The sequence below is a fragment of the Phoca vitulina genome, unplaced genomic scaffold (assembly GCF_004348235.1).
Source record: "Phoca vitulina isolate PV1807 unplaced genomic scaffold, GSC_HSeal_1.0 scaffold39, whole genome shotgun sequence".
Taxonomy (NCBI): domain Eukaryota; kingdom Metazoa; phylum Chordata; class Mammalia; order Carnivora; family Phocidae; genus Phoca; species Phoca vitulina.
In genome coordinates, this window is record NW_022589742.1 from 13,761,891 (window position 1) to 13,786,330 (window position 24,440).

The 24,440-nt window shown below is 39.1% G+C and overlaps 1 protein-coding gene across 1 annotated transcript; it reads right to left on the reverse strand.

The window, feature by feature from the left end:
- Positions 1 to 3,041: 3,041 nt before the first annotated feature.
- LOC116647150 (peptidyl-prolyl cis-trans isomerase FKBP3-like) lies at positions 3,042 to 4,022 on the reverse strand. The gene has a single exon (XM_032428305.1). It carries the CDS (start codon positions 4,002 to 4,004, stop codon positions 3,330 to 3,332), a length of 675 nt encoding a protein of 224 aa, XP_032284196.1. The 5' UTR covers positions 4,005 to 4,022; the 3' UTR covers positions 3,042 to 3,329.
- Between the last annotated feature and the right edge of the window lie 20,418 nt (positions 4,023 to 24,440).

A 24,440-nucleotide genomic window follows, 5' to 3' on the forward strand; every position in this document is an offset into this window, starting at 1 on the left:
AACTTTGAGAAGGTCAATGATGAGTGTGATCATTGGGGATGAGAAGCCTCCTCGATATGTGGCGGCCTCCAAGGCCATCCTGTTAGCCCACACACTGTCCAATCTCCTGGGCGGTAACTTTGCACCCAGGAATACTTCTCAGTGTAATGAAAACACGGAGTGTCTTAAATGCTAGCAGGACATTGGGAGTAATTAAAATGGCTGTACATAGACTACCACAGAATAGGATTAAATCACTGTATTATTTCTCATCTTATTGCCAAGTAATGTGAGAATCAACCATTCGTATCTTCCCCCATCGCATCGGTTTCCAATACCCGAAGTTCAGCCTTTTCTCTATACCTTCTTCCTGCAGCTTCTACTTCATTCCATCCCAAACCTAGACTGAGGTGCCTACGTCATCCCTCTTCCTTTGTAAATAAACAAACACACTATTTTACTACCAGTTGATGTGCAAAACAATTTTCCTAACACCTCAAATCCTCAAGCCATACATGAGCCTCCTCATGCCTCGCTTTCCCATTACCAAATATCTGCCCCTCACTTTGTCCCTGAAACCCACCCCATTCCTCATCCTATATAAAATCACTTTTTAAAGAAGTATTACCAAGTAAGGTGTAAACTAGATATCCCTAAACCTGACATTCAAGCCACGTACAATCTTCAGCCTATCTCTCAGGCCTACCCACTGAGTGCCTCAGCTTTTGTGATGTCATTTTTTTTTCTTAAAGACTTCATTTCAGAAAGAGAGAGAGAGAGGGAGAGAGCTCCCAGGAGAGAGCACAAGTATGGGAGGGGAGGGGCAGAGGGAGAGGGAGAAGCAGACTCCCCGCTGAGCAGGGAGCCCGATGCGGGACTCTATCCCAGGACCCTAGGACCATGACCTGAGCTGAAGGTGGGTGGCTCAGTCGTTAAGCGTCTGCCTTCGGCTCAGGTCCTGGGTCCTGGGATCGAGCCCCACATCCGGCTCCCTGCTCGACGGGAAGCCTGCTTCTCCCTCTCCCACTCCCCCTGCTTGTGTTTCCTCTCTCGCTGTGTCTGTCTCTGTCAAATAAATAAAGTCTTTAAAAAAAATAAAATAAATAAAATTTTACTTTCAGAATAGATTTGTATTTACAGAAAAGTTGCAAAGATAGTGCAGAGTTCACATACCTCTGCACCCAGTTTCCTCTATTATTAACATCTTGTGATAGTGCAGTGCATTTGCCACATTTAAGGAACCAGTACTGATACATCATGTTTGGTACAGTTCACACTTTCTTCAGATTTCCTTAGTTTTTACCTAATGTCCTTTTTTTAGGAGTCCAGGATCCCATCCAGGATACCGTTACATTTAGTCATTACGTCTTCTTGGGCTCCTCTGAGCTGTGAGCTCCCCAGACTTTCCTTGTTTTTGATGACCTTGATAGTTTTGAAAAATACTGGTCAGATATTTTGTATAATGCCCCTATGTTGGGGTTTGTGTGTTGTTATTTTCACGATTAAACTGGGGTTATAAACTTTGAGGAAGAAGATCACAGAGGTCAAGTGCCATTTTCATCATATCATGTCAAAAGTATATATTATCAACAGAACTTAGTGTTGAAGTTAACCTTGATCACCTGGCTGAGGTAATGCTTTTCAGGTTCCTTCACGATACAGCTACTTTTTTTTTTTCCTTTCTCTTATTCTGTACTATTCAAAAGGAAGTCACCATGATCAGCCCGCATTTATGGAGCAGAGAGTTATGCTCTCCCTTCTTGAAAGCTGAGTAGCTACATCAGTTATTTGGGATTCTTTGCATGGGAGATTTGTCTTTTTTCCTTCACTTATTTATTCAATCATGTATTTATATCAGTGTGGACTCTTGGATATATTTATTTTATACGTTGAGTTATAATCAAATACTGCTTTATTTTGTTGCTGAAATTGTTCCCACTTTGGTCATTGGGAGCTCGATCTGTTGGCCCCTATGTCCCTTTGATAACTCCCATCAGTGCAATTTTGGGAGAGAACTTTCTTACTTTCTGGCACTGGAAGATGCTCCAGGTTCATCTAGTATATTTTCTGCCCCAGTCCTGGAATCAGCCCTTTCTCCAAGGAGTCCTGGTTCCTTTTATTGGAGAATGGTATTAAAATCCAAGGTTGGAGTCATAGGTGTGTTCATGGCTACTGGACTGCTCACGTAAGTTTTTGAACAAGTAATGTGCAACGCAGGTATCTCTGAACCTGACCTCAATCCATCCCTGACCCTCCATTTATTCTGTAATCTCATTCCAACATAGACCCCCAAACCCATCCCTTATGTAAAAGCAGTGCTTTCTACTAGCAAATAATATAGCAAACAAACATTCTGAGAGTTATAAAAGAATACCCTTTGATTATATGTGAAAATCACTATATTTCACAGCCAACTAGACATCTTTCCCATCACTCCTTCTGTGACCCCACCCTATCTGGACCATGTACTGTTTTCCTGATGAAGTAATATGTACAGTATCCATCCTTAGCACATTCCTTATCTTAACACTTTTTTCAGTGTCTCATCCACTGCTGACTTGACCTCTGTCCCTGACCCCAAATCCAATACCTTATCCTATGTAAAACCAGTATTTTCAATTATCAATTATATGGAAAACAGACATCCCCCAACCTTCACAAAATTCCAGATCCATCCCATTCCTGACTCTTATCCTAACACTCATATAATAGTCATGATAATAAAGATGCTGTTTTATGAGCAGCTAATCTGAAAAATGAACACACATGATGCTCAACCCATCACTGACACTCACTTGATCCCTTACTGCTACTAAGCCTCCTTTCATTTATAAATTACTCCTTTTCAGTGTCCAAGTAGTGTTCAAACAGCCATCCCCGATTTCATCCCATCACTGACCCTGATACCATCTTTAACTCTCACCAACTCTTGGACATACCCCCGCTCCATTGTCCCCTGTAATACCTGTGATAGTGTGATAAGCAAGTTATATGAGAAAGACATATATATCCTTAATTTTGAATCCATCTCTAACAGTCATCCTATTTTTTTTTTTCAAGACACTGAATATGTTTTTATTGAGCCTTTTAGTTTACAACATGAGGTAAAAGGAAAGTCATTTCTCCTTAACCAATATTTTACACAGCTGTAGTAAAATATTTCAAACTTTAGGGAATTATAATGGATTACATATATTAAAAGTTGGGGATTGGGTAAACAATATCGGAGTTCTTGAATTTTCCAGTTGACTCTTCCCTTACAATAGTAACTAGCTGTAATTAGTTACATAAGTTTCTTCAAGGCCATGTTTTATTGTTGCTGATGTCTTTATATCTGAAGCATTGCTCTTTCAGTCAATATCCACTAACTCCACTTCAAAAATGAGTTTTGCATTTGGTGGAATTTTGGCATCAGGCTGTCCTTTCTTTCCATAAGCCCATTCTGGTTCAATCTCTAGTCGAGCCTTTTCTCCTTTACTCATAGTTAAGAGTGCTTCATCCCATCCTCTGATAACTTTGCCTATTCCAACCTTAAAACTTAAAGGCTTGGCATTTTTCTTCTTCTTTGAACTCGTTTGAATATTAGTATCAAAAACAGTCCCATCCTGTAGTGTCCCTGTATACCAGCAGTGAACAACAGCTCCCTTTTTGGGAAAGTTGGTTTTATCTCCTTTTTTAAGAACAGATTTTATATATTTTGGTGGACCCTCATCCAGAGTCTCTTCAGACTTGGTTTCTTTGGGTTTATCTTCATTAAGCTTCACATTTTTCACCTGCTCAGACACTTTACTTATACTTTCAGTACCCTTGAAACGCTTACTTTCAAAAAGATGGTTGTAGGCTGTAACCAAATGGTCCTTGTTAGCTGTCTTGGCCACATTTTTAATGTTTCCTAATAACTTATGTTCTGCAAGAAACGAATCTGAACCATGGTCCTGTAGAAACTTGATAATGTCCTTCTTGGGTAGCTGCTCGCTGCGCAGCTGCTCCACGGTCCAGGCCCGCTGTGGTACGGCCGCCGCCATCTTCCCCCGCTGCCTCTGCTTTACCACAATCATCCTATTTTACATCACTCTTTTTACTACTAGTAATGTTATAAACAGAAATCTCTGATCCTTATTCACACCATCGACAGCTGCTATATAATTCTTCCATTTAAGTAAAACCACTACTTTAGGGGCGCCTGGGTGCCTCAGTCGTTAAGCATCTGCCTTCGGCTCAGGTCATGCTCCCAGGGTCCTGGGATCGAGCCCTGCACCGGGCTCCCTGCTCAGTGGGGAGCCTGCTTCTCCCTCTCCCACTCCCCCTGCTTATGTTCCTTCTCTCGCTGTGTCTCTCTCTGTCAAATAAATAAATAAAATATTAAAAAAAACAAAACAAAACAGTACTTTATCTTATCAAGTATTCCGCCCCCCCAAAAGAACTTCTGTGATGTTCACCATACACGTGACCGTCATCCATCACTAAACCTTACATCACACCTGCCACTCAGTCTTCCTAATCTTCATGTCACCCCTGAGAACCATGCTCTTCTATGTATTATATAAATTCCCCATTTTCCCAAATTACCAAGTAACACAGAAGACAGAACTGATTCTTGTGTACCTCATGCTGACCTCACCCTAGGCCCCTACATCATCTGTTAATATAAAATTTAAAAATTAAGTGATGTTTGAAACAAGCATGTCTGACCCTTACTGCATCTCTAAAACAAAATGATCTTATACTCTCTGCAAAAATCACTTTTAAAACATTTGCAAGGAAAATGCAAAATAGTCTTCTTCAACCCTTATTCTATCCCTGATCCATTCCCCTTTTTTTGATACTCTTCATAGCTATTCCTTATCACATCACTCCACGGACAAAAACCCTCAATCTCACCCCATCTCTACTGATAAACTCTTTTTTTAAAAGATTTTATTTATTTGTCAGAGAGAGAGAGGCAGGCAGAGGGAGAAGCAGGCTCCCTGCTGAGCAGGGAGCCCGATGCAGGACTCTATCTCAGGACCCTGGGATCGTGACCTGAGCTGAAGGCAGATGCTTAACCCACTGAGCCACCCAGGCATCCCGCCTACTCATAAACTCTTAATGAAATCCTCTACACAATAGCATATCCTATTTAAAAATTACTATTCTTAATTACCAAGCAATTTGGGAAGTCACTCTTGATACACAGCTAATCCCAGATCTTCACTCTACCCCTGACCCTCTTACCTTGGAATATTATTTAAATAAAAATAAATGTGAGAAAGAGAAATCTCTCATTCTGTGAAAAATCCTGGTATCATTACCAAGCAATATGCATCATAGTTCTGAGACCAAAAAGAGAATTGTAACACTGGGCTTGTTAAATGAATGGATATGAATAGACAACTTCACTTATAAAATGGTCGATTTCAGCCACTGGGGTCAAAGGTGGCACTTTCTGTAGAGTTCTCTGTTGGCATTGGTGATTGTTGGTGGATATAATTTAGCTCCATAAATGGAATTGGGGAAAAAAGAAAACATTCTGGGAGAATGAGGTTGGAGGTGTTAATGAATGTGGGTCTGTGCGTGTGTGCATGTGTGCGTGCAGGGGTGTGTGTGGGGGGGAGTTCACCTCTTTCTTTTTTATTGCTTTGTGGGGGGTTTTTTTTGCTGTTTTTTTTTTTTTTAATTGAAGTACAGTTGACACACAGTGTTACACTGGTTTCAAGTATATGCCTCTTTCTTCCCTCCTCCTTTCTCCTTCTGCCCTCTCCACTCTTACCTTCCCTGTAACTGCCATTTATAGTCCTTCACTCTCATCTTCCAAAACCTGGATGCGGACAGAGGTGTAATAGCCACTCCCCACTCCTCCCTTCCCTGATACCCCAGATGACCAGCACCCAGACAACTCTTATTTTATTTTATTTTATTTTATTTTAAAAGATTTTATTTATTTGAGAGAGAGAGCAGGGGGAGGAGCAGAGCAAGAGGGGCAAGCAGACTCCATGCTGAGTGTGGAGCTTGACGTGGGGCTCGATCTCAGCACCCTGAGATCATGACCTAAGCTGAAATCAAGAGTCAGAGGCCCAACTGACTGAGCCACTCAGACACCCCCAGACAACTCTTATTTTAAAGATACAACTATTGACCATGCTGGGAAACAGCCAAGGCATAGCAGGGCTATTACTTGCAGAAAGAAGAGGTTTAAAAGAACCTAACAGAGTTCTCAACATCAACACCCTAGTTCTGTAGTTCCCAGCTGCATGTTGACTCCATGGTAGTCCCCAAACCAAGATCCCAGTGATCTTTTGCTTTCTGCTTTGTTTTCTCATCCTCTCAGCTTGTCTTTTGAGAGATGAATACATGAAGATAGAGAGTAGTTAGAACTCTAGGAGGTGTCCCCTTGATTCTGTGTGACAGTGATCCAAGAGGCTCTCCAGAAAGTGTGACCACCTGCCCCCAATTCACTATGTCTCTGCCTTTCATTTAGGAATGAATTATGTTGGTTTCATATAAGATTATATCATAAATAAAGTTATAACTTATGTCTAGAGGTCATTCTAATATACTCCTGGGGCCTGGCCTAACATAAATACTAGTCTGGACCATCATATGATTACTTCAGTGATGCCATCCTCATGAAGAAAAGGTGCACATTTGACCACAGGGAGGTTTCTAGAAAATGCCCTTTCTCTAAGTAGGAAACAATGTGGGTGAAGATATATTCAGTCCTAGATGCAGGGGACAGCAAACTCTGTAAAGGGCCAGATAGTAAATAATTTAAGCTTTGCAGGCCATATATAATCTCTGTCACAGATTATATTTTTAGACAACCCTTTAAAAATTTGAAAACTATTCTTAGCTTTCAGACCTTATAGATACAGGTCACTGGTCAGATTAATTTGGTGGGCCATAGTTTTCCAACCCCTATATAGAGAGTCAGTCTTATCTCATAAACCCATCAAGGCCTTCCACCATTTTGTGGGCTTGCCACATTACCAGTAGAGGTTTCTGATGGGTTTACCTTCTCTGACTACATGAAAAGGGACTGTGGAATTGAGTTTTGTGTATAGTGTGTGGGAGGCATAAGGTTTCATTTGTACACATGGATACTCAATAGCTCTGAGACCACTTATTGAAAAGGCAGTCATTTCCCCACAGACTTGAAATGCTACCACTGTCATATATTACATGCCTCATTCAGATAGCTATGGATTTCTCATCAGTAAATACAGAGGCTGGAAGACAATAGAAGAGCCTCTGGAAAGTGTTGATGGGGGAAAAACCAACTCAGAATTCTGTTATCTGGTGAAAATATCTTTCACAAATAAAGGTGAAATAAATGTTTTCAGACAAAATGAAACTAAGATTGTCACCACCAGACATGCACTAAAATAAATGCTCTAGGATATTCTTCAGGCTGAGGAAGAATGACACTAGAAGGTTACACAGATCTTCAGGAGCCAATAAAGAACATTAGAAATTTTCAGGGCACCTGGGTGGCTCAGATGGTTAAGCATCTGCCTTCAGTTCAGGTCATGGTCCTGGGGTCCCGAGATCAAGTCCTGCCTTGCCCTCCCTGCTCAGTGGGGAGTCTGCTTCTCCCTCTCCCTCTGACCCTCCCCGCTGCTCTCTCAAATCAATAAATTAAAAATATTAACAACAACAAAAAAGAAGAACGTTAGAAATTCTGGGTGGCTCATTTTGTTAAGCATCTGCCTTCCCCTCAGGTCATGATCTCAGGGTCCTGGAACCGAGCAAGCCCTGCTTGGGGCTTCCTGCTCATCAGGGAGTCTGCTTCTCCCTCTCCTTCTGCCCCTTCCCCCACTCATGGTCTCTCTTTCTCTGTGTCTTTCTCTCTCTCAAATATATAAATAAAATCTTTAAAAAAAAGAAAGTTTGAATATTTGGGTAAATACAAAAAACTATTTCTATTTAGTTCCTTTAAAATACATATGAATGATTAAAGCAAACATTCTAAGATCATTTTGTGGGGTTTATAATGCATATAGATGAATTACATGTGACAACTACAACATAAAGGACACTGGGGAATGGTACATGGACCATTATTGCTGTAGGGATTCTCTATTCTGCATGAAGTGGTAAAATTTGGACTCTAGGTACATTGTGAAAAGTTAAGGATACATGTTATAATTTCATTATTTTTTTCTTTTGTTTATCCATTTTCTAATTTATTCATGTTTGCTCTTATACTTATTATTTCTTTTCTTTTGCTTTTGTTGGGGTTAATTTGCTTTTGATTTTTGAGCTCCTTAAGGTGGAAGCTTCAATCACTGGTTTTAAAACATTCGATTTTTCTAATATAACCATTTTAGAGCTATACATTTATACCTGTGTATTGCTTTACCTACATCCTACAAATTTGGATATATTTTCATCATTTGCATTTCAAAATATTTAAAATTTCCATTATACTTCTTTTTATAACCCATGAGTTACTTGAAAATGGGTTGTCTAATATCAAAATATTTGGAGATTTTTCATATATCTTTGGGTTTTTTTATTTCTCATTTATTTTTGTTGTAGTCAGAAAACATATTCTGAATAATTTCAGTCCTTTCAAAATTTGACACTTGTTTTTATTCCCAATAAAATGGTCTTTACCGGTGATTGTTTCATGTGCATTTAAAGAGAACATGTATTTTTCCATTGTTGTGTAGAGTGTTTCTGTAAGTCAATTATATTGATTTGGTTGATACTATTATTCAAGCCTCCTCTATCCTTACTGATTTTCTGTCTACTTGCTTTTATAATTACTGGGAGAGGAGTATGAAATTGCCAACTATAATTGTGGATTTGTATATTCCTTCCTTTAGTTCTGTCAGTATTTGCTTAATAATTTTGTAAACTCTGTTTTAGTCAAATATGTTTAACAGTGTCCTATTTCCTTGATGAATTAAGCTTTCATTAATATGAAATATCCCTCTTCCCCTCTGATAATATGTTTTGTCCTGAAATCTACTTTCATGACATTTATATCACTACTTTAGCTTTCTTACGATTAGTGTTCATATGATATAACTTTTCCCTTTGTTTAATTTTAGTCTATCTGTGTCCTGCAGATTTAACATATGTTAAACATCAATCATATTGATGGGTTTTCCTTATCTATATTGGCAGTTTCTGCCTTTTAAAAATGATTGGAGTTTAGTCCATTTATATTTAATATTCATATGGTTGGGTTTGCATCTACGATTTTGCAATCTTGTCTATTAGTCTCATATGGTCTTTCTTCCATCTTTTGAATTATTTAGGTGCTGTTTAACATAGCATCTTACTCCCTCTCTTGACTTACTAGATATACCACTATTTGTGGTAAATGCTAGAGATAAAATTACAAAACTTTTATTCTACTGTCAAATATTTTACTAGTTTAGGTACAAAATGATGCAACAAAGTTATAAGAGGATACTTCCCTACTCAAATATTCTGGTTTTATTTACAAACATTTTACTGCTACATGTTTTATTTATTTTTTTAAAAGATTTTATTTATTTATTTGAGAGAGAGAGAGAGGGAAAGCATGAGCGGGGGGGGAGGGGCAGACAGAGAAGGAGAAACAGACTCCCCACTGAGTGGGGAGCCCCACGTGACATGGGGCTTAATTCCAGGACCCCAAGATCATAACCTGAGCTGAAGGCAGACGCTTAACTGACAGAGCCACCCAGGTGCCCCTGCCATGTTTTAAATACTACAATGTATTGCTGTTATTTTTATTTTATGTAGTCAATTTCCTAATTTAAAGAAATTAAGAATATATAAAGCCTGTTTTATAATTTACCCATATGTTTACTTTTCCCAAAACTCCTCATCTCTTCTTGTAGTCCAGAGTTTCCATATGTTATCATTAAACTTCAGCCAGAAGCACTTCCTTTAACATTTATTCTAGGGCAGGTGTGCTGGTGACGAATTCTATCAGCTTCTGTTTGATTGAAAATGTTTTTATTTTGCCTTAACTTTTGAAGGCTGTTTTTTTCTGGATAGAAAATTATAGATTGACAGATTTTTCTAATAGCAATTTATAGATGGTATTCCTTTGACTACTTTGAATCAAATTTAATGAGAAATCATCTGTGACTCTTACAGCTGTCCTCCTCGGTAATCAGTCTTTTTATTCAGCCTACTGTTAAGATTTTCTCTTTATCAGTGGTATTCAGAAATGTGACTATGTTTTTCCTTATTTTAGTCTTCTTTGTGTTACTTGGGTTATTTGACCTGCCTCAATCAGAACATTTACCATTTTTACTGAATCTGATAAATTACTTTTATTTCTGCAGATCTTTTTCTGCCCTTCATTCTTGCCATTTCTCCCTTTTCCTTCATGAACTCAAGTACATGAATGTTGGTTTGATATTATCTCAAAGGTCACGAAGACTCTTTCCATCTTTTTAGCCTCATTTATCTTTGTGCTTGAGACTGGATGATTACTGTTATGTTTCATATTCACTGTTACTCTTTCTGCAGTGTTGAAATGCTATTCAGCATCCAGTGAATTTTTCATCTCATGTAATCTTTTTAGAATTTCCACTTAGTACTGATTTTTAGTTTCTTTTTTTTAAAGATTTTATTTATTTATTTATTTGAGAGAGAGAGCGCAGAGTAGGGGGGAGAGGCAGAGGGAGAGGGAGATGCAGGCTCCCCGCTGAGCAGAGAGCCAGACTTGGTGCTCAATCCCAGGACCCTGGGATCATGACCTGAGCCGAAGGCAGATGCTTAACTGACTGAGCCACCCAGGCGCCCCTGATTTTTAGTTTCTATTTGTTTATTTACTTTTCTGTTTTGCTCCCTTATTGTTGTCAGACTTTCCTTTAAATCCATGAATGTATTTATAAGAGCTCTTTTCCAATCCCTGTTTGTTCATTGGATTTATTTGGCTATATCTGGGCCAGGTTCTATTGACTAATTTTTCTCTTGGTTACGGGTCACATTTTCATGCTTCTTTGTACATCTAAAGTTTCGGATTGCACACACACCCACATTCCTGTAAACATATAAGGAAATCTTCAGACTTCATACAGACTAAATTCTAATCTCTATATCTCATACCATTGATTTGGAGGAGTAAATCAAATTATTGGACCTTTGAGATCAAACCTCTCAGTTTGCCATGAAAAAGAAACAGAAAATAAAAGACTGTTTTCTCTACTTTATGATTGCCTACAACCATAAACACATTTGGATTCTAAAGAGTGAATCTTCACAAAACAAAGGATCTGGCAGGCTTCTATGCAAACTACTGCTAGGATCTACCTCTCAAGAATGCAAGGTAGATTATGTGTTAATTGTATCTCAGCAAAGCTGGGAGGAAAAAAAGAATACAAAGTAGAACCTACATGTTTTAATTAGGCCTGTGTCAAGGATTGAAATTTTGAACACAAATAAGTTACTTTTGAAATTTACAGAAAACAAGAAAAAGATGGCCCAATATAAATTTAATGAAACTGCAAGTTTTAAAGGATCATTTATTGCAAGATGCTATTTTTCTATAAAAATAGACACAGTTCTATGTACATGCTGGAATGATTACATGTCCTACCTTTAATGGTCATGTGTCCAAAAGCTTTGGGCAAATTATTATTTAACATAAAATCCAGTTTTCTTAGGTATATTTAATAACATTTGAAGTGGCCTTGCCATAAAAGACTTGAGAAAAGCATGAAAAAGGAAAAATCTCAAACCACAAGAAAATCCCATATATAGATCATGCTGGTTGAAATTTATAGCAAAAAAACTCCAGTGTACAAGCACCGTAACACACACACACACACACACACACACACCTGCATGCAAGCACACACACAAATACAATGCATATAGAAGAAAGGGCACAATGGAATAGATCGCAGTATCAGTTGAGTTTATGTAATTAAGAGTATCCTCTTTTACCTGTTTTATAATTGCTCAATTTATCATGTCTTTGCCGGATGCATATATTATCATTAGAATTTGATCAACAACAAAGGAAATTTATGAGTATCCATTATCCAATGCTGAGTGAAGAAACAATGTCACAAAACTCTACCTACAGTATAACCACAATGTAATTGAAGAAAATAAATAATGGTATGTTCATCTGTGGGTGGATGTTTGTGTGTTTCAAGCACCTTGTGAGCAAATGAGGAGAGTTTATTGATGAACAGTAGGCTACATTTATTTGATTAAATAATATCAGCTTTCATGAATGGTTGTACATCTTGTTTACAGCATTTGAACACATGTACCCATTAAGCTGTCCATAGTGGTTCCCTTGGGATAGCTCGATTTGGGATGAAGTGTTTCCATATGTCTTTCAGAGATTTGTGTATTCTGCAAGATTCTTCACAATGTTTATATTATAATTCAATAACAAATCCAGAACAAATATGTACAGAAAAAATTATTGGTGGCAATTTGCTGCATTGACCACGTAAGACCTAAGGAATCTATATGAGCACAACAGGATATTTTATACACAACAGGATTGAGGATACACCATATTTTACAAGTCCTTGTCTGTTTGAGATGGCATTACCTGTGAGTTCCTTGAACTTCTTTCTAAGTGGCGGCTATACCTGGGCTTATTGTTAAGAAGCATGTCTAATTTTAAGGGGCGCCTGGGTGGCTCAGTCTGTTAGGTGGGTGACTCTTAATTTCAGCTCAGGTCATGATCTCAGGGCCCTGGGATCGAGTCCTGTGTCGGGGCGGGGGGGGGGGGTCTGTGCTCAGCGGGGAGTCTGCTTGTCTCCCTCTCCCTCTGCCCCTCCCCCCCGCTCGCTCATGCTCTCTCTAAAATAAATAAATAAATCTTATTTAAAAAAGAAGCTTGTCTAATTTTGAGAAATTCTAAACATAAGAGGCTACTCTTTTAAAAATACCAATATTTCAAAGAATATTTAATGATGTTTGGAAAGTATTCCAGTTACAATAAGTGTAGAAAATAAATTTGAATACCAGCAGTATGAAGGAATTTTAATTTTACTTTTTAAAAGTTATTAGTATATTGTATAAGTTAGAGGTGAGAATGACATTTTAAAAGTCTTTATTCTTGTTGGGACTGCACTACCTTTATTTTTAGCCTTATGATTTCTCAAAATTTGAACAGTTTGCCTGCAGCAGGTATTCCTTTTGTAAATCTCTTGGATAATAAGGCTCTTCTAACAAGAGAATAAAGAAATTCCAAGGTCTCTAAATATATATGTATATGAGCATATGAAAATTGTATCAAATAATGATGAGGAATTTGTTCAAAACTACCTTCAGCATGCATTCAATTATGTTTAAAGAGAAACAAACACACATATTAGTACATTTGTATATATCCATCCATATTTGTACACATGTGTAAAAATTATGTATTTTTAATCATGGTGATTATTACAATAAGAATGCAATTAACTTCACCCAAATTCCCCCCTCTGTGTCCATATATGCATGGGTGTGAGTTTGGGTGTATGTATGTATATATATATGTGTGTGTGATGTATATACAGGCCTATCTGATTTTATTGTGCTACCCTCTATTGAGCTTCACAGATACCGCAGTGTTTGCAAATTGAAGGTTCGTGGTGACTCTGCATTGAGCAAGTCTGTAGGCACCACTTTGCCAACAGCATTCGCTCACTTCGTGTCTCTCTGTCACATTTTGGTAATTCTTGCAATATTTCGAACTTTTTCATTATTATTATCCTTGTTATGGCCATCTGTGATCAGTGATTCCAATTCATTCAGATGATGGTTAGCATTTTTTAGCAATAAAGTATTTTTAAATTAGGGTACGTACTTTTTTTTAGACATAATGCTATTGCACATATAATAGACTACAGTATCATGTAAACATAACTTTTATATGCAGTGGGAATCCAAAAAAATGATTTGACTCACTTCATTGTTGATATTTGCTTCATTGTCGTGGTCTGGAACTGAATCCACAATATCTCTGACGTATGCCTGTGTATATATACATATACAAACTGACATTTAGTTTCATACACAGCAATAAGTTTACATTAAAATTGAATTATTCATATGTCATGTTTTGGATCATATTTTCATTTCTGTTTCCTAGACAGTTTGTCATTATCGTGAAAAAGTTTGCAAGATCTAAGTTTTAGTAAATAAATAAATAAATATAAAGGGAAATATTGATGAAAGATTATTTATAACTTTAAAAAATGCAAATGCTTTCACCTTGGAGCTTTAATAGAATACAAGGGTTTGTATTTGATAGAATACACCTGGATCACATTGTTAGAATGATGTACACACAAACTTTATTTATTTATTCAGTAATGTAGTCTGCTATATTTTTAATAATAAAATGTTAAGATTAAATTTTATTTTCTTTTGTTTTGGGGTGGAGGGGAAGGAGAGGCAGAGGGAGAGGAAGAGAGAGAATCTTAAGCAGGCTCCATGCCCAGCCCAGAGCCCAACTCAGGGCTTGATCTCATGACCCTGTGATCATGACCTGAGCCAAAATCAAGAATTGGACGCCCAACCAACTGAGCCACCTAGGCGCCCCAAGGTGAAATTTTAAATAAAAATATAGGTTAAATTTTTGAGAAGGAGAACAATCCTATATTTTCAGAGGCACACTTGTGTAGTTGTGATTCAATATTTGTTTAAGAATATATATGTATATGGGGCACCTGCGTGGCTCAGTCGGTTAAGCACCCGGTCTGCTTCGGCTCAGGTCATGATCCCAGGGTCCTGGGATCAAGCCCTGCATCAGGCTCTCTGCTCCCTGCTGAGCAGAGAGCCTGCTTCTCCCTCTCCCTCTGCCTGCCACTCTGCCTACTTGTGACTTCTTTCTCTTTGTTAAATAAGTAAATAAAATCTTTTTAAAAATATATATGTATATGGATTATACATATATGTTAGCATAATAAGGATTAGAAAATGTAGATCTTCAAATCATGATACCTGAGGGGTGGCATCATAGGCATTAAGTTTCAAGTTGTTAAATAAGTGTCTTATGAACTGAACATTTCGTCATTGAAATCCTAATATTTTTACTGAATGTGGCAATCCACAAACTCTTTGCCAATGTTTTATTTACTAAAACTCAGGTCTTGAAAAATTGTAATGAAAATATGATACAAACCAGGACATACAAATACATCTCATTTTAATGTAAACTTACTGTTGTGTATGAAGCTAAGTATACCTGTTTCTGAAATGAATGCATGAGTATATGGAAACTGAGTTTTTATGTATGCGCTGAAACAAAATCTAAATGTTTATCAGTGGTAGTAACAGGTACTGTTTATGATAGCACTTTACTCTTGATCAGCATGCGGTTATTTTCTGAATCCTTTGCAAGCACCATGTCTTAGCTACTTATGAGAAAATGCTATATAACTGATCCCAAAGACATAGTCACTAACATGCACATACACAATAACATCATAGGGAAGCCACTGAAGACCATGTAATAACATGGAACTTGCCTGTGTTCCAATGTTGAATGATGAAACCATGAAGCTAAATCATGTCCCCTCTGACTGGAATGTATACATATTTGAGTAGGTGTATCATTCCAGGTGTAGCATGCAGTCTTGAGAGCCATCCAGATACTTTTCTTAGGGTTCCAGACAAAGAGATTGCTTCTCCCTAAATACACCAAGGCCTAGTGCCCTTGCCAGAGAATGGAGGAGGACTCCTAGGGAACTTGGGAAGTGAGCCAGGTCAAGAACCACTTGTATTGGTGCCTAGATTTGCTCTTCTCCAAGCCCTTAGGTGCAACCATTTTCTCCCCCTTAGGCCTGGATCCCTGAGGTTTGCTCCCTGATATTCCAAGACAATTTGGTCCCAAGAGAAAACACTGGAGCTATAGTGCTGAGTGAAGAAAAAGTAGAAGGGCAAAGACTAGGTAAGTGGAAATTGAGTTCTTGAACGTAAAAGATGCCTGATGAGACCGTAGGTTTAGGCCCCAGTGTGATTGCAGATGGAAATCAAAAGCAAAATCACAATAGTGTGAGCGGATTTCTTCAAACTGGGCAAGAAGCAAGGAAGCCATATTTCCTGCCGCCTTTGTCTTTGGTCATATTTTTTTCACACCGGTTGGGCGGGAGAAGAGGGCATGTGGGCAGTCTTAGATAGAATTTCCGGAACGACACTGCCATCGTGAGGAAATCTCTGGAAAAAGCCCCAAGGCTTCTTCTCTGGAATGACTTTTACTTTGGAAAGGTCCATTCAGTGGGGAGGCTGAGGGGCCGGCCGGAGCTTGAGCTCAGGGCCTCCTCCAAAGGCCTACCTGGAGCCCTGGATAAAGGTGGGGTCCAGGTGTAGGAGGTGGCTGGTGGGGAGGCAAGGCTGCTAGCATCCGCCAGGAAGTCGGGGCACAGGAAGTCGTGGGGTGGGGTCTTGGTATTCGCCTTGTGTGGGCGGGACCAGAGGAAACCACTAACAAAGTACTGGGCCTGTGGGTCTCCCAGCCCCCCTGAGCACGTGGCGTTCCCGTGCCCTGGGACCTGGGCCCTTTTTGGTAGCAGAGCCTGAGCTCAGAGGACAGGACGGTTCCTGGTGGCTTATAGCACGACCCAGTGAGCTTGCTGGAGGTCTCAGATGCACCCAAATTGGAGCTGGGAGAGTCTGGAGACAAACGAAACTACCTGGCCAAGCCAAGTACTGTTAGCACTTCTGCTACAAGATCAGACTTTGCACAAACTGATGGGAACCAAAACCAAGTGAAGAGGATTGAAGATGAACCCACATTTCAAAGGTCCTTGTCTGCTGGAGGTGGCATTACCTGTGACCTCGCTTCACATCTTCATACTTGGCTGTTGTAGCAGGTACATTGTAAAAAAGAAGCATGATTGTTTCTAGAAATGCAAAAACAGGTGGCAAAATTTCAAAACATGTCGAAATTCCAAAGAATATTTGATGATGTTTTAAAAAGCATTCAAGATACATGGCAGGAAAACTTGTTTTAATGCTTGAAGTAGAAGGGAATTTGAGCATTATTTTTTAAAAGTACATATATGTGCAAAGTGAAGAGATGAGAATGCATGGCAAGGATATTTTTTAAGTGGTTATTTCTTCTGATCGAGGTACCATTTGTTTTCTGCTTTATAATTTCTCAAAATTTGAATGCTTTGCCAGTAGCAAGCATAACTTTTGTAATTTCTTGGAGTAGATAGGTCTTCTAGGGGAAAACATAAAATCATTTTCAAGCACTCAAAAATATATACTGATAGGCAAGTATGCAAGAGGTTTAAGGTAGTGCTCAAGACTGTGCAAAACTGTACCCAGTATGCGTCCAGTTATATTTAAAGAGAAGCATACCTGTGTGTGTAACATTTATTTATATATGCATATATATGAATGTGTTTATATATATGTAAAGTAAGCGAACATTTTTAAAAGCAATATATTCACAACCATGGTCCGTTTTATAGTAAGCATGCTTTTCAACGTGAAATTCTCAGTCAACATACTTATATACATATTTACATTTATATAAAAGAAGACATTATTGACAAATTATAGCTGAATGTAAAGGGTGTGAATATACCACCTTAAAGTTTTCTTAGGATGCACATCTGGGTGACTGAATTTCAGAGACAACAAATTTCAACCTTCATTTTTGAATTATATTTTTCTTTACAGTTTTTAAGGAAAATTTTAAGGTTAAAAATTTGGTGTAAATTTTGAGAAGTATAAAAAAAGAAACCCTAATGTTCTGGGAAATGAGTATTTAGTATCTGTTCCAGTGTTAGTTGTGGAGCATATATATGGCATATATTAATGATTAGATAAGGCAAGTCTCAAAATGAGATTCCTGAATGGTCGCATTATAGACATTTGATGTCCTGTGTATGAATAAAACCAGATTAAGTGAGAACCTAATTAATATTCTTAAATAATGAGTCAGTCAAGTAGTTCTTTGCAAGTATTTATTGTCTAAAATCCAGGTCTTCCAAATGTTTCATGATAATTTCAAACCACCCAGGAATCAAGTGAAAATTTTGAATCTAAAACATGATGCCTACATAAATCCAATTTAAATGTAAATTTATTGTAGTTTATTGCATAAACACAGAACTGTGTGTGTGTGTTGAAATAATAGAAGTAAATGTGTGAAAGGTTATCAGTGGTTATTTTCTGAATCCTTTGCAAGCACCATGTTTTAGTTATGTATGAGAAAACACTACAAAACTGATCCCTAACAATTAGTGGCATGTACATATATAATAATAATAATTTAAAAATCATAGGAAGCCATTGAAAGTCATAATCACATGCATTGGAATATGGTTGTGTTCTATTGTTAAATGATGAAAACATGAGACAAAATTATGTCTCTTCTGACTGGAATTTATGTATGTTCCAGTATATCTGTCACTCCAAGTGGAACACTGTATGGAAATCAGACTTGAGAGTGCTCTGGACCCTACTCTTAGGGTTCCAGCCAGATGGCTCCCTCCCACTCAACAGGCAAGGCCTGGTGCCTTCAGAGAAAATGGAGGATTCCAGGGAATCTGGCAGTGAGATAAGTCAAGAACCACGTGGCCTGGTTCCTAGATTTGTTCTTCTCCATGCCCTTATTCCCATCATTTTCTTCACTCTCTTAGCCCTGGATCCCTAAGAATTAACGAACTGAAGCAAATAACATGGGAAAATGTTGGAGATCAAAGCTCAGTGAAGAGCAGACCTACAAAGCTTTGGTAGAATGGAAATGGAATTCTTGAAAATATGATGAGTGTAGGTGGTTTAGGCCTCTGATTTTTGAGGGAAACTAGGAGCTAAAGCTCATCTGGCCAGTAGATTTCCCCCAAACTGGGCAAATGGCTGGACAACTTTGTTTCCTGATTCCTTTCTTTGTCTCTTGGTGGCTTTTTTTTCATATTGAATGGGCGGGAGTGGAGGGCCCAGGGAGCTGGGTTAATTGGCTTTTCCAGAGCAATACTGCCACCAAGAGGAAGTGGTTTGACAAAACCCAGTGGTGTGAGAACTGTGAGGCCTGGCAGTTGAGAAAGGTTTGGCCTTTTAAGAGGTTGAGTGGACTCTGGCCTTGAGCTGGGCCTCCTTCCCTTCAAATCTGAAGCAGCTGGGTCTAGTTGTCCTTGAGGCTGTTCTTGGCCAAGGGGGATTTGGAGATATTTGCGAAAACATGCCTCAATGGTCAGGTATCCTATGAAGGTGTAAGGTGCCCTCTGACCTCATTACTCTGCTTCAGCTAAGCAGATAGCTGAGAAATCCTGCATTAGATGACTAAGCTGCCTGTTTGGAGTTAATAGTTTGGCTTGCCCATAGGCTAGGGGAAGCTAGATGGGTGAAGACAGCGCTCTGTATCTGAAGTTAGAATTGTGGGTGACAGGTGAGGTAGCCCTAGCCCTGGAATTCCTCAAACTTAAGAATTTTGTGTTTACATATTTCGGTTTACATGAAGAGAGAATATTTGGCCAGGGGATGGAAGCCTAAAGCAATAGCACCTTTCTGAGTCCATTAATTCAAGCATGGTACCATGACCAGTAACAGGAGATTGTAACTATTGCCAAGCCTAACTACCGCTCAGCTCTTGACACTCATTTCAGATCAAAAGCTATTTCAACATGAAAAATTAAAAAAAAATAAAAACACCCAGTAGGAAAAGTGGCAAAGAAAATAGCAGGCACGTCCCAGACAATAAAGGGCGTGTAACACGGGGCACCTGGGTGGCTCAGTCGTTAAGCGTCTGCCTTTGGCTCGGGTCATGATCCCAGGGTCCTGGGATCGAGCCCCACTTCGGGCTCCCTGCTCTGCGGGGAGTCTGCTTCTCCCTCTCCCACTCCCCCTGCTTGTGTTCTGTCTCTCTCTGTCAAATAAATAAAATCTTTTTTTTAAAAAAGGCATGCAACACAGAAGTCTCTTAGCAGAGATTTTCAAACTCACCAGTACCACATTAAATTGTAGTTCGACATAGTCTCCCATAATCCCTTCATTCTTCATCATAACCCTAAGCAAGCCACTGAAAATGAAGCCATTATCACCCAGTTTGTGTAATGATTTGTAGAATTGGACAGGCTCCTACCAGGTGAGAAGCATTGTCAATTGGCTCAACTCTTTGGAGGTCAGTTGGTTGACATCAGTTAATCTTTCACATGGGAATATCCTTTGTCCAGAGACTTTGACTCTCAGAAGTGATCACATAGCCACATTCCCACAGGAAAGCAGAGAGCTGGGGCCAAGGAGGATTCTTGAGGTTTCCTTTGCAAGAGTGGATAGCAGGGAGGGGCAAAGGGTCCGTTTTCTGGGTTCAGCTACAACGGGCAGTCTTTGTAAGCCCTTGGAAAGATTGAAACCCGTTCTCTGAGTCTTTATCAGGAGAGATGTCCATAACCTTGATTCCAGGAAGAAAAAGCAAAGTGTTGGAACTTTGGGATCAAACCATCCTAGGTGTCTAATACAAATGAAATGGAAAAATAAAGCCTGTCTTTCTCTGCTTATTACCTACATGATTAATTCAAGTTGAAAATATAAACACATAAGGATTAAAAAAAGTGAATAGGCACAAGCGAAGTATCTGGAAAGCATACAGACAGCTAACAGTGACTAACTTTCTAGAGTGATGTTTCCAATGGCTTGCCTTCAAGTTTTAATTTTATACTTGGCTAAAATCTCCAGATGTTGAAAGTGGGAAAAGCTGGTATTTGAAATTAAAAAAAAAAAAATCAAGAAACCAACATTATACCAATATACAGTTAAGAAAAGAGGCTATCAAAAGATCTATATTTCTTTTAAAAATGTGCACAGGTCTATGTCCATGCAAGATTTAAAGGCCTCAGACTTAATTGTTATGTAAACAGAATGCTATTTCCAAATTCTGCTTAACAGAAAATACAAATTTCTGAAGCATATTTTTTTTAAGATTTATTTATTTGAGAGAAAGAGAGAGGTTGAGTGTATGCACACGAGCTTGGGGGAGGAGCAGAGGGGGAGGGAGAAGCAGACTCCCCGTTGAGCAGGAGGCCCAACGTAGGGCTGGATCCCAGGACCCTGGGACCATGACCTGAGCCAAAGGCAGCTGCTTAACCGACTGAGCAACCCAGGTGCCCCTCTAAAGCATATTTGATGTCATATGAAGAGGCTTATGTGCTAGAAGACCTGAGAAAACATTAATAGAAGGAAGCAACTTGGGGCGCCTGGGTGGCTCAGTCGTTAAGCGTCTGCCTTCGGCTCAGGTCATGATCTCAGGGTCCTGGGATCGAGCCCCGCATCGGGCTCCCCGCTCAGCGGGAAGCCTGCTTCTCCCTCTCCCAATCCCCCTGCTTGTGTTCCCTCTCTCACTGTGTCTCTCTCTGTCAAATAAATAAATAAAAAATATTTAAAAAAAAAAAAATAGAAGGAAGCAACTTAAACTGCAAGGATATTCCATATGTATCAGGAAGCCCAAATACCAGCAAATCCTGACAGTCTGCACACATGTACCCCCACACAGCCAGTTATGTAATAAATCTAACATAAAAGAGCAGAATGCAATAGAACCAATATCAGTGACATTTATTGAGTTCCTGTGAGTTAGATATCATTTGTTTTCTATTTGCTCAATTTACTGATTCTTTTCCAGATGTAAGTTATTCTTATAATTTGATCAACAATGAAGGAATACTATGTGATTCAACCATAAAACATCATCAGGTTGTTCATAAATAGTAAACGCTGTTGGCAAGTACCCACTGTCCAGTGTTGGGTCAAAAATTCATGCCACCAAACTCCACGTACAGTGTGAAGAGGCTGGATTTGAAGACATAGAAACATTTAGAGTTTGTGTGTGTGTGTATTGCATTGTGCTGGGGAATATGGGGATATAATGATGAGATGTAGACTAAATCTATTTAGCTCTCATGAATAATTGTATATCACTTATAACATTTAAACCAACATACTCCTCAAGCTGCTTATTGATAGTGGTTCCCTTGTGAAAGAGGGATCTGGAATAAAGTGTTTCCATTTGTTCTGGACAGACTGTATATTCTAAGATATTTTTCAAGAAGCCAATAATATATCTGTAATTTGAGAACCAATCCAGAACAAATATATACAGAAGAAGTTACTGATGTAAACCTGATTTGTTGGCCATTTGACCTAATGTGTTTATATCTCTAATTGCTCAGAGAAAACAAGAGGATTCAGGACACCCTGTTTTGAAAACCCTTGTCTGCTTGAGTGATATTACTTGTGATTTTACTGCACTTTATACATGGCTAATGTATCTGGGAATTTTGGAAGCAGGAATGCTTAATTCTAAGAAATGCAAAAAGATGAGAGCAACATTAGAAATTGGAAGTATTCCGGGGCGCCTGGGTGGCTCAGATGGTTAAGCGTCTGCCTTCTGCTCAGGTCATGATCCTGGGGTCCTGGGATCGAGCCCCACACCGGGCTCCCTGCTCTGCGGGAAGCCTGCTTCTCCCTCTCCCATTCCCCCTGCTTGTGTTCCCTCTCTTGCTGTCTCTCTCTCTCTGTCAAATAAATAAATAAAATCTTTTAAAAAAAAAGAAATTGGAAGTATCCCAAGGAATATTTAATGATATTTGCAAAGAACTCTATAATTGGTGAAGAAAGTATGTTTGAACACTTGAGGTACAAAGGAACTGAGATTTTAGGTTAAAAAATATATGAGCACAGGAAGGATGTGAGAATGTATGGCAAAAACAGTTTAGAAGTTGTTTCTTCTAGTTTTTTTTTTTTTAAAGATTTTATTTATGTGACAGAGAGAGACACAGCGAGAGAGGGAACACAAGCAAGGGGAGTGGGAGAGGGAGAAGCAGGCTTTCCCGCTGAGCAGGGAGCCCGATGTGGGCCTCGATCCCAGGACCCTGGGACCATGACCTGAGCCGAAGGCAGACGCTTAACGACTGAGCCACCCAGGTGCCCCTTTTTCTAGTTTTGATTGGTGGCATTGATTTTGGCTTTATAATTTCTCAAAATGTTAACAGGTTGCCAACAGCAGGTGTCACTCTTTTAATTTCTTGGGAGACCTCTTTCTAGAATAAAATGTAAAGAAATTTCAAATTGGGGAAAATATATATTGATATGGACTGTGCAATTTATATTAGGTTATGCAGAAGATTTTGTGCAAAACTACACCCAATCTGAGTCAAATTATAATCAAGGAGAAACGTGTGTGTGTGTCTATTAAGTAAATGGGACAATAAAAAGCATTTTTTGTAATTTATTTACTAGACTGAAGACTTGCAAATTTTATATAATATTCTCAAAATGCCAGGAATCAGGAGGAAAAATTTCTTATGCAAACTATGATGTACTAACATCCAATTTTAATATAAATTTATTGTTTATGAATGTAAATGTAGAACTCTGTATTGCAAGGAGTGGAAAGACATCATCCAAAAGGTTATCAGTGGTCATAGTAAGTTTTATGGCAGTGCTTTAATCTTGATCAACACATGATTATTTTTGAATCCTTAGCAAGCATGTCTTAGTCACTGATGAAAATGGTTTTCAGACTGATCTCTAGGAGATAAATGGTAACACACATGCACCCTCAATAAAGTCAGAGGAGAGGAACTGAAGGCCATTTAGTGACATCGGCAAGTGCTTGTGATCCAAATGGTAAATGGGAGCCTGAGACAAAATTCTGAGTAACCTCTGATTGGAATATATATATCCTGCCATGTGGGGCAGTGGATGGCAGATAGTGATGAAAGCGATGTGGGCCACCCGTCTTAAGGCCCCAGCAAATGGCTGCCCGCTATTCAACACATGCCTACATCTTTACCCAGAAAATGTAGAATTCCTTAAGAGCAGTAGAGATGAGCCAAGCAAGGAAACATGGATTGATACCTAGAGATGCCCTCCTGGTTGAATTTCCAGCATTTTCTTTTTCTGTTTAGGCCTGGATCCTTGAAAATTGCCCCAGAACTAGACAACTTGACAAAGGGAAAATGCTGTAGATGTAATGCTGAGTGAACGAGAACAAAACTATGAAGACAAGGCCTAGTGGAAACTGAATTCTTGAAAAGAGAAGAGGCCTGATAAAGAGTGGTTAGTTTTAGGCCCCAGTTTTATTTCAGATGAAAACCAAAGCAAAAGTGCCTCATTGCGAGCAGGTTTTCTTAAACTGGGCAAGATACTAAGTAACCGTATTTTCGGGCGCCTTTGCCGCTTAGTAGCGTTTTTTCAGACAGGATGGGCGGGTGAAGAGGACCTGAGGGGAAGGAGGCCGACTATTTGCTGGCAAAGCTGGTGCACTACTGCCATCCTGAGGAAATCGTTTAAAAACAACCTCCGCCATTATGGCTGTTTCCGTGAGGACTTTCGGTTTAGAGAGGTACGTTCAGTGGAGACGCTAAGCAGGCCCTGGCCCCGAATTGGGCCTCTCTAGTTTCTCTGAGTTATTCCAGGCGCTCTGGCCAAAGGCCTGATAACCATATGACAAAGGTGAGGTCCAGGAGTAGGAACTGGTCCGTGGGGAGGCAAGTCTGAACCAGCCGCTTCCCGGCCAGGAAGCCCCGGCACCGGAAGTCGTGGGGGCAGGGCTTTGGTTTCTT

What these genes read in the sequence shown, in the direction of transcription:
- LOC116647150 (XM_032428305.1), bottom strand. Translation starts at nt 4,004, where the DNA reads ATGGCGGCGGCCGTACCACAGCGGGCCTGGACCGTGGAGCAGCTGCGC.